General features: G+C 36.0%; 2 protein-coding genes across 4 annotated transcripts; one reads left to right on the forward strand and one right to left on the reverse strand.

Moving 5' to 3' along the window:
• Positions 1 to 1,115: 1,115 nt before the first annotated feature.
• Positions 1,116 to 3,816, reverse strand: LOC113520446 (dynein light chain Tctex-type 1-like). 2 transcript variants are annotated; one of them, XM_052898071.1, is made up of 3 exons: positions 3,696 to 3,816; positions 2,675 to 2,843; positions 1,116 to 2,034 (listed from the first exon to the last, which is right to left on the reverse strand). In XM_052898071.1, the coding sequence occupies exons 1-3, from the start codon at positions 3,738 to 3,740 to the stop codon at positions 1,880 to 1,882; spliced, it is 369 nt and encodes a 122-aa protein (XP_052754031.1). In that variant the 5' UTR covers positions 3,741 to 3,816; the 3' UTR covers positions 1,116 to 1,879. The 2 variants fall into 2 exon arrangements, with proteins under 2 accessions (XP_052754031.1, XP_026761582.1); XM_026905781.3 differs by lacking the exon at positions 3,696 to 3,816 and adding an exon at positions 3,252 to 3,423.
• Positions 3,817 to 10,600: 6,784 nt separating this feature from the next.
• On the forward strand, positions 10,601 to 15,704 carry LOC113520304 (ras association domain-containing protein 8). Of its 2 annotated transcripts, none has more exons than XM_026905596.3 (10): positions 10,601 to 10,867; positions 10,986 to 11,096; positions 11,186 to 11,307; positions 11,562 to 11,756; positions 12,648 to 12,879; positions 13,136 to 13,252; positions 13,417 to 13,619; positions 13,911 to 14,025; positions 14,320 to 14,446; positions 14,662 to 15,704. In XM_026905596.3, the coding sequence occupies exons 1-10, from the start codon at positions 10,796 to 10,798 to the stop codon at positions 14,760 to 14,762; spliced, it is 1,395 nt and encodes a 464-aa protein (XP_026761397.1). In that variant the 5' UTR covers positions 10,601 to 10,795; the 3' UTR covers positions 14,763 to 15,704. The 2 variants fall into 2 exon arrangements, with proteins under 2 accessions (XP_026761397.1, XP_026761398.1); XM_026905597.3 differs by having other exon boundaries at positions 11,565 to 11,756.
• The last annotated feature ends 114 nt before the right edge of the window (positions 15,705 to 15,818 follow it).

Genomic DNA, 15,818 nt, shown 5'->3' on the forward strand with positions numbered 1-15,818 from the left:
TGCTTTTATTTTTAATGTACACAATGCCATTTTGCCTAATATTATTATAAATTATATTCAATTGCTTTAAAAGCACCAATTTTACAATGCATAGTTCTATGACCTGTCTATACATTTTATTACTTTATTTATTTCTATTATTATTTTGTATTGTGGTAAATTTTACCAAAAATAAAAATACTAAAATGTGCTTTACATACTCTTTTATTTAACTACAAAGACTAAGTACCAAAATTATTCAAAGGATTTAAGTATTTCAACAAAAAATACGGGTCAGTATGTAGTAACTAGTCTGATTTTGTATTGATTTTATAATTATACAGGTACTAGCGGCCCGTTCCGGTTTCGCACGTGTGGCCATTTTTACAACATTTTACATTTTTATCTGATCCTACCTAGCTACCTATTTCATAGACGTGCCCGCCCCCACCTGCTCCTCTCCCGCACCGCTACAATGCCTGGCTAGCTAGCCACGCGGTTTACACGGCGCGGGCGGCGGGCGGCGCCTTTACTATATTTGATTTTTAACATAGTATATTTTGAATGGAATTACGATTTGAAAAATTCAAAAGTAATCTGTAGGTATTGCAACAATTTTGAATACAAAATAATTTAATTGGACAAGGATTAATAAATAGGTATAAATAACATGTACAACGCGACAGCGTTATTTTTTCTATTTCTATGACTTATTAATTGCGTAATATCTATTGAATGGAATAGCCGATTTGAACAATTCAAAAAGACTACTACATAAATTGAAACGGTTTTGAAAACAATATGATTTATTTGGATAAGGATTTAAACAGAAGTATGAATAACATGGTTTAATTTTGGTCGATATTTCTATCAAATTTTAAAATGTAAAAAGTGGTTATTGTGACAACGATAACAGTTGGATATATAGTATCGCGAAGTTTTTTGTAGTTATTGATATTTTCTTCAATACTGTAAAACGTACTTTTGTTCATAGTACATAGTATATTTTTACACCTTGAGTTACGTTACTAAAGTTTTAGTAAGGATCCCTAATCTTTTCTAGCAATAAATATAGCCTATGTTACTCAGAGTGAATGTAGCTTTGTAATGGTAAAAGAATTTATGAAATTGGAAAAGTAGTTTTTGAGTTTATTCATTACAAACATACATACACACAAACATACAAATCTTTCCTCTTTATAATATTAGTGTAGATATAAATAAAACTAAATTTAGCAAAATTTTCCAAATAATTTTAGAACAATTTAGCAACATAGTTGCACAATATATTTCCGTGGTATTGTTTATGTATCTACGTCGATGATGGTTACAACTTTATAACATTTTCATCCAATTTTTTTCATTTTTCGTCGCGTTAAGTCTCAATAGTGTTTTTAAAATATTTTCATCCGGCTTTAAAAGGAAGGAGATCCTTAATTAGATTGTATTTATTTTGTTACCTCATAATTTTATCAGTTCTAAATTTGGGAAACTTTTAACTGAAAGGATATAATTACAAATTGGTCCCATTTTCTCAAAATCGGTTGAGCAATTTAGTTTTAAAATAAAAAGCACTGATTTTGTCACAATTAAATTTTGTGGAACGAAATCTTTAACTATAACTCTATGATTAACTGGTCTGACTTATATGTTTTTTAGTTAAGAATGTTTGACTACTTTCGGGACCATTCAGGATCCTTAGTCATGTGAAGCTGGAACGAGAACCTAACTGTGCGCTTTATAACAGTTTTTGTAGTAGACAACAAATTATAGTGTAGTGGTCTAATGATGCTATGAAAGTTAAAATTTGCTATGTACTAGCTTCGGCTTATTGCCCCGACTCGTTGAAGTATACAATGTTGGTAAATGAAATAAACTTATTACAATATTATTTATTACACTATATTTGAAGTGCTAGTGCCCATATGTTTACAATGCAGTACATGAACTTGTTTTCCCAACGCACGGTACACGTGCCGTCCGTCGCCGTATCCCAATAGTATGCCGCCGCTGTGTGTAAACCAGAACCATTCTTCTGGGTAATTATAATCCGCACTAGGCAATAAAAACAAAAGTAAATCATTCGAGATCTTAGAAGTAGGCGTACGATAACGTACAAGATAAAAGTTTAATTTTGAATAAATACCTTTTTTTTATACTACTTAGAATGGCAAACAAGCTGACGGCCCACCTGATGGAAAGTGGTAACCGTCGCCTATAGACATGAGCAGTATCATGGACATAACAGAGTGTACTGTTTCGCCCATGATACCCCTCATGCGTTGCCATTCCTGAGGACTCAGGTATTATTCCTCTGATAAATATCAGATTGAAATAAATATAAATATCCAATTGATATAAAAGCGTTTTGTCCGCCATCAATGTTCAGAAAAGTCCAATATATGTGTTGCCGATATTATCCAGCCCTAGTATGTATGTCGCTTCTAAGATATAATATCTCATGTGCAGTTTTCTTGCTTAGTCTGTATATAGATTTGTAATTTTTAAGCAATATATATATATATATATATATATATATATATATATATATATATTGCGACTATATACAGTGTGTATTACCCCAGCTTACAATGTGTTGTAAGTAACATGAAGATAAACGTAACGACGTCAGGATCAATTCCAATTTTAATATTTTTTTACTTTTTACACAAAGTTTCAACGATTATTTACTTACTGATGTATTTGAATGGTTTGTTAAGTTTATTCAATCTCGATAAAGTTTTTTCCGTAATAATAGAGATCCATTGCGGTGTACGCGAGTGGCTGTACACGTTGCCACCTAAGCACAATTCAATGTTATCTCTTACAATCTTTTGAACTTCTTCTACATTAAAGGCTAAATCCTGAAAATTATATCATACAATTTTATTATCAAATTAAGAACTAATAAAAGATACAACAGTTTTTATTCTTGAGTTCTTGACCATGATATCTCTATGATCAACTCGGTGAAAATGCGCTTAAAGAAGGTAAGTTTTTTTTTATTGGATGACAATGGAATGGTAACCCTGTCTGTGTTATTGGTTTGTGCATACGGGGTACCAGTGCACTGATTTAAGAGGATTAATTCAAATCAATTGGCCTATTGTGGCGAATTCTCTAGGACTTAACCCCAATGCTTTTTAGGAGAAATGTGAGAAAGGTGATTTGACAGTGTATTTCGTACTTAGCTGTCCATACTAAGTACTTATTTAACATTTATACGCCGTATCTATTATATACAGGTACCTATTTGAAAAAGTAAGGATTACCTCTTCATCATTTTCTTGGGACATATTTTGTTAGTTGTAACTATTTATTAACTTGAACTAGTTTATAAAAAAATCCTAATGACTTTTACTACAATTTGAGTATGTGGTACTCAAAGTGGTACCCTATATTCAATTTGAAAAGATGTCATCAAAAGCAACAAAAAATAATAATACTAAAAATTATATAGCACATATAGCCAGAATTTTTGCCATACATCTATGTTCTCCTTTATCCTATTTCTTATTATCCATATCTGTGGATTAACTCAATCTACATAGTTTTTTATTGGAATCGTTTAAAAATTTAGATAGAGATATATAAAGATTATTCTTTATTGTTTCCTTTAAAAGAGTAAACTTATAGTTACAATCAATTACAAGAAATGTTCACACTGAGAAAATAATGGGCGGTCTTATCACTAAAAGCGATCTTTTTTAGGTAACCTTTGGATGGAGAGGAGTAATTGTAGACAGTTTGATCCGAGGCATGATGAAAATTATTTTATTTTTAAATAAATATAGAAATATAATACAATTTTTAACGTATCAATTGTTGCACATATAGCATCTCTATGTCATTTAGTTGGACATAGCGATGCTATATACATTTATAGATGACAACATTGTAGCCATCACTCGATTACCTACTCTCGGTATTCGAGAGAGCAGAGGCCGCCAGCGCCGCCTCCCAGCTCGATTCCATGATTGTATACTCTAGATTAGCGAATGAGTTGTCTCTGCTTGTTAATTAGTCTGTACTGTCTGTAAGGTTATTTTTAAGAGTGTCCATGTTTTTTGTGTATTACAATAATTAATACGAGTTATATGTTTACCTCCAGTAAAAGTATATTCCCACAATAAAAAACGTTTTCTTTGGCCCGTAACCCCAAGAACTCACTAAAGTGGCAGCCCAACGCGAGGCCGAACATTTAATAATTAAAAGTGGTGCAAGTTGTGAACAAAAGTCTGTGAAAACCATTTGTTTGTTGCCGAGTGTTAGTGTACAGCCTAATCCATAATCATTAAGGCTAGAACATTCGACAAATGGACAGTCCTGGTTCAAAACTTTAATATTTTTACAAAAGATTTTGAGGTAAAGACATTCCATATAATAGTTACGTCGTATTTTATGGACATTTTGGGACAGTATCAAGTATTTACAGTGTATCGAAGTAATTGTTGCATCAAATCAAAAAAAATTCAATATTGTAGTGTGTATAATTTTGTCATATTTCAATTTCCTTTTTTTTTTTTTTTTTAGTACGTTTGTTCCGTTTGGAACAGGCTAAGGTCGGAGACCATGCTGCCTAGTCTTCAAAAAGATAATTTGTCTGGAATTTTCAATTTCCGTTTTTTATTCGAAATTCTTCTTGTCATACTGCTATAGACAATATAGAGTGAAGGAACGGACAATTTTGGGATTGAATGTTGACAGTACAATATTGCCAACATTACGTCACAAATAGTGATGTACATGTGTCGATAAATGTAGTGAAGTACGAGTCGCTATCGAAAATCGATTTGATGATAAATTATTTGTTGTGAACTTTAAAATGGTTCTTACACGTTCTAGAGCTAATAGTTTAGTGAGTGAGGACAGTTCACGGGTTTTGACTACAACTGTCAGTTCGGTGACATCGGCTAACCCGGCTGTGCCTGTCGCGAGTACGCAGTGCACGCGATCGCCTGTCATCTCAGGCACAGCTGATGACACACTTCAACACAGCGTGTTTCAGCCTGGCTCCGGCGAAATTGGTGGGATGCACACTATGTCGAGATTGCCCCCGCCGGTCACTACAGTTGCACCTGCTGAACCTGGCGTGCATAGCGTGCCGTCGCCTCAGATTCATCACATCGTGCCCACAACAACGCCTGTTGCCACAATGCAGGCCACAGCTACTACGTGTCCGCAAGTACCTATTCAGTTACCATATGCTATGTCTCCTGGTTGGCATGTGCATCCTGCACATCGAGTCCCGCCGATCCCTACGGCTCCGACCACTTCAGCCGCATTTTATGGCATGCCTGCATGGTCTACCCAGACGCACACGAATGTTTCGCCATCTATGTATGCTCCGCCATATATACATCATGCTCCCATACACTTAATTCCACCCGATGGATACTTACCTTCGCCGACGGTGCCTGCACCTGTAAATAATATGAATAGTCATCAATCTTACCTCGATGGTGCATCGAACACTGCTGCTTCTGCTGCACCTACGCCTTTGGTAATCACTGATGGTCAGTTAGCTCAGATTGTGAGTGCGCTTAGAACGCAACCTGCTACTGTTGGAGGTAATTTTGCCAGGTGTACTGCACGTTTTGATGGAACGGGAGATATACAAGCTTTTGTGGATGCTATTCTTATATATAAAGAATGTGTTAGTATCTCAGATGAAATAGCGCTTCGTGGTATACCAATGCTTTTAACAGGTTTCGCAGCAACCTGGTGGCAAGGGATCAAGCACTCGGTGACGACCTGGAATGAAGCGATACAACTACTTCAAGGTACCTATGGTGTTCAATTACCGCCACATAAGGTGTATAGACGCCTGTTCGAACGAGAACAAGGAGACGAAGCTACTGATATTTTTGTAACTAAAGCGAGAGCGCTGGTCAGCTGCCGCCAAATACGCTTTCAGAAGAAACTCAGCTGGACATGGTTTATGGTCTACTTAGTTGTCATATACGAGAGAAAGTACCTCGAATATCGTTTTCATCATTTGCCGAACTGCTTCAGAAAGCACGCATTGTTGAAGAACTGTATGCAGAAGGCCAGCAAACGCCTGTCACATCGACGATGTCAACACCCAGTAAATTAGCCTTCTCGACACCCGCTGCTGCATCTAAGGGTCCCGTTATGAAGAAAACCAGACCGAGATGCGGGTATTGTAAACAATTTGGTCATAAAACAGAAGGATGTCCGAAAGGACAGAGACAAAGAGGTAAGCAAGAGGGAAACACTAAGGAATATCCTCCACCTCCAACAATTACATGTTATGGCTGTGGTGCGCCGGGAGTGATCCGTTCAAATTGCCCCACGTGCAAGAAGCGGCCGACCATACCAGTAACGGCATCAACATCATCCACTGCTTTCCAATCGGTTGCTGCCTTGGGAAATAAGGATATAGACCCACGAGCACGCCCGAAACTTGATGTTGAGATATATGGTGAACGTGGTACCGCATTAATTGATACCGGTGCAAAACAATCTATTGCTAGTAAAAGTTTATATACATTTTTAAGAACTCGAAATCATGTGTTTAGTTCTGTAAATACTACTGTTAAATTAGCCGATGGCTCTAGTAAATTAATGAATGTTGCAACCACTAAGGTTGATGTAAAGGTTCAGGGTATAATTATACCAACTGTGTTTATAGTATTACCCGATGCTACAGACTCCTTATTAGGAATGAACTTTATACAGGAAGCTGGTATGATACTGAATTTTGAAAGGCACTTGTATACTCTTAAATCTGATTCTAGGCACTTCAACCTTAGGTATGAGGCGATTGATCCAGTGGGTGAGATCGCAACAGCTTCAGCCATCGTTCTTCGTGACGAGGAAGGTGCGTTCCTCTCAGCTTCGGAACGGGAGTCATTTAACACTCTCCTGCATGACAATCGGGACATCTTCGAGCCAGGGGGAGCCCCTACAACGTTCGCAGTCCACAGGATTGATACAGGTGAGCATGCTCCTGTAGCTGTACCGCCTTATCGTGTCTCGCCATGGAAGAAAGAAATTATGAGGAAGGAGATAGAACGTATGTTAGAAGAGGAAATTATAGAAGAAGCAGAGTCTGAATGGGGATCTCCGGTAGTGCTGATTCCAAAGAAGTCGCCTGGTGAGTGGCGGTTTGCTATAGACTATAGAAACGTAAACGCCATCACAAAAACAGATAAGTATCCATTGCCCGTCATTGATGACATCCTGTTTTCTACCAAGGCTGGTGCAGTCATGTCTACGATCGATTTAAAGTCAGGATACTGGCAGATCGAGGTCCACCCCGATGACAGAGACAAGACGTCTTTTGTCACGCCTTTCGGTGTGTTCCGTTTCCGCCGCATGCCGTTTGGGTTACGTAATGCGCCGGCAACCTTCCAAAGGATGATGGATCGTATCAAGGCCGGACTAAAGGAGGTAACTATCGTTGTATATCTTGATGATCTCCTTGTGATCTCCTCTGATCTGCAGTCGCACCTGCAGGACCTGCAACAGGTGATCGATCGACTGCGTGTTTTTAACTTACGAGCCAATCGAGGGAAATGTGTATTTGGTCGTGAGAAGGTAAAGTATTTAGGTCACCTTATCTCCGCGAAAGGGATAGAGCCGGATCCATCCAAGGTGGATGCTATCGTAAATCGGGAACCGCCGGTGAATCTGAAGGAACTGAAAACCTTCTTGCAAATCTGTTCTTGGTTCCGAAAATTTATTCCGGAGTTCTCAAAGGTGAGTGAACCACTTACAATGTTAACACGAAAAAAACAATCTTGGCTGTGGGAGGAACCGCAGAAGAGGGCTTTTGAAGAACTAAAGTCTCGCCTAGCTTCTGCCCCGATTCTCCGCCAGCCCGCTTTCGACGAGCCGTTCATTTTGAGGACTGATGCGAGTGCGTATGCCATAGGGGCCGTACTGATGCAGGGACCTGACCCCAAATCCGAACGACCTATTGAGTACGCCAGCCGGTTACTCACCAGTGCTGAGCGTAATTATACCACTACGGAGCGGGAAGCTTTGGCCGTAGTATGGGCGTTAGAAAAGTTCCGAGGTTATTTGGAGGGAGCCCAGGTACGTATCGGCACTGATCATCAACCACTGAAGTGGTTGTTCTCTCTGAAAACCCCCAGTGGACGTCTAGCTCGTTGGGCACTGAAGATACAAGGTTTCAATCTAGATGTTGAATATACTCCCGGCAGGATTAACGTGGTTGCTGATACTCTTAGTCGTCCTGCTGAGTCAACGAATTCTACGTGCGATGTATGTCCTGTTGTTTTAGACTTACCACATCGAGATCCAAAGACGCTCCGTGATGCACAGCTGGCTGATCCTGACTGTAAGAAGATCATCCTGGCTTTCGAGGATGCTGATCCTACGCGCGCGACTCTCTGGACTAATAAAGGGTACTATATGACGCAAGGTGTCTTATACCGAGCTGACCCCGAAGGTGAGAGTGAGGAACCTTTGCTTGTCGTTCCTGTTACCATGCATGATGAGGTGATGAAGGAACTCCACGATGCGCCGACAGCTGGACATCCTGGAATCGAGCGCACGTACCTGAAACTGAAAGAAAGGTATTATTTCCCTAATATGAAACAACTAGTTACGCAATATGTCAAGGCTTGTGAGCTATGCCAGAAGTATAAGCCTACCAACTTGAAACGCGCAGGGTTTTTACAAACCCCAACACCTCAGCAGCGTTTCGAAGTTTTGTCCATGGACCTGTTCGGACCCTTACCGGAAGGACCTAAAGGTGAGCGCTGGATATTTTTAATTGAGGACACAGCAAGTAGATGGGTGGAGATTTTTCCTCTCATAGATGCTACTGCTGAATCATGCAGCAAGGTCTTGGTCGAAGAAGTGTTCCTACGTTACGGTTTGCCCCGTAGAGTTATCTCCGATAACGGCGTCCAGTTTGTCTCGAATGTGATGCAAAAGGTAATGCTTGCTTTTGATGTCTATCAGAACTTAACGCCCTTATATCACCCTGAAGCAAACCCGGCAGAACGCAAGAACCGAGAGATGAAATTGATGCTCTCTATTCTTCTTAGTGCTGATAGCGATCATCGGGACTGGCCAAGTAAGTTACCCTTGATAAGATTTGCCCTCAATAACGCTCCAAACCAAGGTACTGGTAAATCCGCTGCTTACTTGACGTTCGCTCGAGAGATGCGTGCTCCTATACATCTTGCCGACGATATCCGTCAAGTTGTAAGTTCTAATAATTATGTAGAGCAGATTACACCCTACTTACGTCATTTCGCTGAGAATTTAGAGAAGGTAACTAGAAGAATCCGGAATGAGCAAGAGCGACGAAAACGATATGCTGATAAAGGTCGCCGTCCTGCTCCTGAACTTGCTGTTGGTGATAGAGTGCTGGTCGAAGCACATATCCCGAGCAACGCCTCTAAGGGTATTAGCCATAAGTTTGCGGCTAGACGAGAAGGACCCTTCGTTGTTAGACAGAAGGTGAGTCCCACCACTTTCGAGGTTGTAGGAAAGGAAGGCATTGTGAAAGGCAAGTATCATACTAGCGCCTTAACTCCTTATCATGGTTCGGATGCTACGTTGAGGCCCTTGAAGAAAAGAGGCCGACTCGCGGTTGCCAAGCCACCTCCGGGACGTACCGGTGACTTGGAGGGGGAGTCTGTAGCCATCACTCGATTACCTACTCTCGGTATTCGAGAGAGCAGAGGCCGCCAGCGCCGCCTCCCAGCTCGATTCCATGATTGTATACTCTAGATTAGCGAATGAGTTGTCTCTGCTTGTTAATTAGTCTGTACTGTCTGTAAGGTTATTTTAAGAGTGTCCATGTTTTTTTGTGTATTACAATAATTAATACGAGTTATATGTTTACCTCCAGTAAAAGTATATTCCCACAATAAAAAACGTTTTCTTTGGCCCGTAACCCCAAGAACTCACTAAAACATTTAAGAAAATAAAATGATGGACGCTCCGAAGTTACTTTGTGTTTTATTTAAAATAATAATTATATAAACCATTCTGCCTGCTCTGCCATATAGAACATCTATAGCATATAATAATATTATGAACAAATCTAATTAGTAATTGTAATTTTTGATCCAAAATAGTTTTGCAGACAGCATCAATCACTGATGTGGTTAAAATTTATTTTCCAAGTGGAAAATAAAACTGAATTGAAAACCTTCGTCTTTTTGAAATCGGTTGAAAATGAAGATGGACAGAAAATATCTTTCATTTTTCAGTCTGTTACACTTTTTGTATCAATGAATGATGAAATAAAAACTGTAAATTATATGGTAAGAAGGAGGTCGTACACGATCATAGACCTAATGCTTAATTAATTAGAAAAATAAATACTTTTTTCTGGTCACTAAAATATTCTTTGTAACGTCGTACGTAATAAAATATTTAAATATAAAAAATAACATTATTAGTCTCCCGCAAAACTCCACATCCATTACATAACAGGCATAATAATGAACCTATTTAAGGCGCCTAATAGTCGTTTGTGACATTCGTAAGTTCATACATCAAGTCATAAAGTACCGTCCTATCACAGATTAAGGATAGTACCTACGATCTTCTTATGTCTGTGTATGTCAGTTTGTCTGTCATAAAAAATAAAGAATACCTACAACGTGTTTCTAATCTGTGTCTGTTTCTGAACGAAATTTCTCTAACCCACTTTGTCATCTATTTTCTTTTGTATTTTTGGCATGTTTGTGTCGTATTTTATCTTGTTTTGTGTGAGAAAAAAGACGCAGGCAGGTTGATTAAATTTTCTAATAATGTCGTAGTCTTGCAGACATTTATATGCTGTGTAAATTCTAATAAATTAATGGAGTTGAAGGTCTGGGTCGAAGGAATACAAAGGATTGTTTGTGGGGTCACGGAGACTACTACTTGTCAGGTCAGTATATCATAAACTTAATTTCCGATCTTTGTGTTATTTATTTTATGGGAACTCAATTTCACTTTTACCGTGCGTATAAAGTTCTTAGAGTGTGAAAACATTTTACGTTTTGCAGGATGTAGTTTTTGCATTGGCCCATGCTACGGGCAAAGTGGGCAGATTCACTCTGATAGAGAGATGGCGAAATAACGAACGGCTTCTAGCCCCTCAAGAATATCCACTCAAGGTAATGTTTTGTTATTTAAGTCATTATTAAATTGAAGTTATGCAGAAAAAAAACTAGTGATATATGAGATGCCCATTTTGTCTTTATAGATTTTGTCTAAATGGGGTGAATACTCTAATGACATACAGTTTATATTAAGAAGATCTGATTCTGGCAATAACCAGAAACCTCTCCAGACCACCAGCAATACCAGATCTCCTATAGGAAATGGGTTTGTGTATTTCTTATAGTTTCAATGTTCTATTTCAATATTTGTTGATACAATTTTATAATTATTTGGATGATTTGTAAAAAATAAACAATAGACAAGATAGATCTTCTTGTTCGATCCTTAAGAGCTAAACATTTATTATTATTCCTTGTAGTTCTTAGTTATTTATAGTTCTAACAGCCTCTGTTTACAATGCTTAATTATTACCATTGCTAATGTATTAAAACTACTGATAATAATAATTATATTTTTAGCAGCCATAACACATCAAATCCAAATATCCTGGAAAGTCAAAACTCACCAAATAGAATAAATACAACACCAACTTACAATAACAATAATATAAGTAATACATCGCCGGGTAACCCTGTTGGAGTGGTGAAGGGTGTGCAGCAAACCAAGACACTAGAATCTGATAGTCCTGTGTTGAAAGATGTCCCACCTTATAGGTAATGTGTATAAGTATTTCCTGTCTGAATAATTTTAAAGTATTATGAGCCTTTTCTTTAATGGATGATAATTAAATGGCAACACCGTCTGCACTATTGGTATACACTGCTGAAGATGAAGCAGGTCAATTAGCCCATTATGATGAATTCAACAGTAAATCAATGTTAATTTTCAATAAAATTTAAATAATGCTAAATATTTTTTTTATTCGCTATTGAAAAAATTCTTTGTTTAAATTAAAATGTTAATTATACAGCAAGATAAATAAATAATAATAAAATGAAGCTGTCTGAATATTTTAATTTTTTAGCAAAAAAGTATTCGAAAGGTTTCAAAGTAAAATATGAAGTACATGAAAACTTTTCCTGATAGGTTTATGTGCATCTTATTATATTAATAATATTTTAGTTCCCTCTCAGAGCACTTTTTATAATAATGAGTCAGAAATAAAAAATGAATAATAAACAAAGATTTTAGTAAACTTAGTTATAAATATTTTTAAATAGTTATTTTTTATAAATCTACAGCCCAGTTCCTAATACAATTGTGGCTGAAAAGAATAAACAAGAAACTCAGCTTTAGTTTAAAAGTTTAGTTTCCAACAAATATCACACTTTTTTACACACTTAGAATACAATGACTATCACAAACTTCATATACATAAAAACTATAATCTGTGGCTGTACATATGCTTGACTAAATATTGGCATTTGTTTGTTAATTAAAATTTAGAGATAAATTTAAGATTGCCACACTGGTATGTTTCAGTATAAACCCTCTTAAAATATATTATACATTTATTTGTTGGCTTTTGTGGCAAATAGTTGATATGCCTATATTACCCACACTGGTGAGAAGATTTTTTTATAAACATTATATTAATTTACCAGAGAACCACCACCACCATATCGTTCACCACCACCACCATCACAAGCCTTACGGAAGTCTCCGAATCGTATGCGTGGCAATCGTTCAGCTCACATGTCACCAGTTAACTTGCCTGATGAGGGTGCTGATAGGAGCCCTGAAGCTGTCAGTTACAACAGCCAATATAGAGAGCTAGTTTCACTTGTTAACTATCAGAGGGAGAAACTGTCAAGTCAACAAGTTGATCTTATTAAGGTATTTAAATCCCATTTGTTGACTTCCGTTGATTCATTTTTATTTCCTTCTGCTTAATAAGAAGAAAATTTCATTTCATAAAAGAATGGTATCATATTACATTAGCTGAAGTTGTTCTAAATAAGTAAATGAATATTATGAAATTCTGTTAAATGTCATAATGATTTCTTGTTTGTAATTACTGCATACAGTTACATTTAGTATTTAGATTAACTATTAAGTCAATGAATAATTGTGCAATCCTTATATCCAATAGTATGATGCTGAAATCGGCTATTGGGAAAACAAAGGTCGTGAACAGGATCGTCAGGTGGAATTGTTGCAACAGCAAATTAGTTCTGCTGATAACCAACTACGCATTAGTACTGAGCAGGTAAAAGTTTAATTATAAAGTTCAATTATATTTTTTTACTAGCTATGCCTATGACTTTGTCGGCTTGGTAGTTGAAATTAACGTAATTTTATAAACAATGTGATTTTTTGTTATTTAAACCTTTTTAAACAATTTTTTTAATAATATTTTAACATTTAATAAAGGTTCAAGCCTTAAACTACATAGAAGAGGAAAGCGAAATTGTAAAGCAGAACGAGAAGACTCTGAAATCTGAAATAGTGCTAGTACGTTCGAAGTTAGCTAATTGTGAGACTGAACTTTTGCAATGTAAGAACAAGATACGTAAGCTTATGGAGGAGATTCACAATGAACAACGTATAGTTAATAGTCGCCAGCAGGAAAACAGGTAATGGCTTTCTCATGATGGAAACAAATTAATATGATTTATTTGCATTATACCAGTACTGACCTTAACAGGAGATTTGGGAAGGTTTGGGCCCAAAGAGAGCAATGTAGAAGTCGAGCATCAGCAAATCTCTTTAAACCGAAACTGGCAGGCGTGTGCAGTTGTTTATTGTTTTTACTTTTACTTCAATCCTTCTATTTTTTTTAAATAAATAATACTTATTGCGTAGTAATGTCCTTGTCTCCTTTTAAGATAATCCGTATAATAACAGAAACTGTCTGTTTATTTCAGACAAGCATTGGAGAGATCAATGCTCGCCGAAATGGAAAATCTGCAGAGTCAGATACAACAAGCAAAACACGCCACCGAAATAAATCATCTTACAGCTGAAAATTTGAAGCGAGAGGTTTGTTTTTATAATTTATTTAGAAAGGTTTCATTCACCTTAGGAGCTTTATCGACCCGCCACGGAATCTACACGTCAACATTTAGAAAGAATATTAATTAATCTGCATTTTTTTCTTATATATGTACGCGATATGTTTGCCCAATTTAAACACATTATTTACAATTTTTTTTAATGGATAGGGTTTACCAATTATAAAAAAAACAAAAAGTATTTTATTATAAGTCAAACACAGTGTCGTATACGAACGAAAATTCAGTAGCATATTTATTAATTTATACATAAATTCGTCAGGTGGGTGTATTAGAAGATGCAATAATGGAGAAAAAGCGTCAGGTAGAACGGTTAGTTCAGGAGATGAAGGAAGCCAATCTTCAGAGCTTGACAGGAAGCGTGGATGAACTACGTCACCCTTTAGATGGTAATTTTTTTATATTTTGTAGGTTTATACTAGAATTTTTCTAAACAAACAAAAAAATTTAAGCAAAAAAGTTTTAATTGGGTTTTTGTACATTAGCCAATCACGAAATGTGTTTAAATTATTCCAATATTACACCTTGTTCTTTAATATTAATATGAGGATATATAACTTATAATAATATTGTCTATATGTTAATACTGCATTTGTTATTTTAGGGTTGTGTAAAGCAGGTAGTGCACGAAGAATTATAGGTTCTCCGCGACAATTGGAGAACGCAGCCCCTACTAATAAAAACCCACACGGTGTTTGGGTATAATACCTAAGAAGATCCAGAAAATAATGAAGCAATCTCATATCTTATATTTGAAACAACACGCGTGACAATATTGAAACTGATCTTATGTTAGTTTAATTTATTCTTATTTGTGTTCAAATTAGTGTCATATTGGAATTTATTGTCACAAGCTAAGTATTTGTAATTTTAACTTTGTGTAGTTATAATTTTACAAATAGGTATCAATTTATATTTTAGCCTGATGAAAGTATTATCTTGTCTTGCCGTTTATTGTTTAGTATTATGATTCGATATCTCACTCGGATATTGTGAACGTGTTAAAAATGCATAGGTAATTAACTTAATCGACGATGAAAATACGTAGGATCTAGTGAGCCATGGTCTATTAGACTTGTTTGATGATGTCATGGTACTTTTGTTTTTATTGGTACTCGGTAAATGTTTTATATTTGTGATTATTTCGTGAATTGACATAGTGGTACTCATCATTATTAAATATAATAGAGAATTTAGATTTTAATTGTTTAATCAGTTTTACCATTTGAAACTCATAGGATCATTGTATTTAAGAAAGATGATACTATTTAAAATATTTTACATATTATTATCATTTATTTTACGATTTTAAATAGTACTTGAGGAAGAATACATTTTATGGTTAATTTGCAATATAGAAATAATTATATTGATAATAATAATCTAGTCGAAAATAAAAGCCATTGCAATATTATACCAACATAAATCTTCATGTACTTCATTAGAAAATTTGTGGCATTTATAATACAGTACGTATATTATAATTATGAGATCTAGATAAGCATATTAGATATAATTTTTAAAGTTCTTGGTGAAAATTGCAGAAGTATATTTATATAATTTTGAATATTATTACTCTGCATGGTTACTAATAGTAGTTAGAAGATTTGTGTATATTAATTCACGTATTAAATGATTTGAAATTAGGGATTTTATTTTATTTTGAATATGCCTATTGTTTTTGTTTTTACAGAAATCTAGTATTTTTGTGATTTTATCGTTGACATTTGCTTAAAATAACTAGCTGCTAGTCTTTATATG

Source organism: Galleria mellonella, unplaced genomic scaffold (genome assembly GCF_026898425.1).
Source record: "Galleria mellonella isolate WM207_F2 unplaced genomic scaffold, CSIRO_AGI_GalMel_v1 utg40, whole genome shotgun sequence".
NCBI lineage: Eukaryota > Metazoa > Arthropoda > Insecta > Lepidoptera > Pyralidae > Galleria > Galleria mellonella.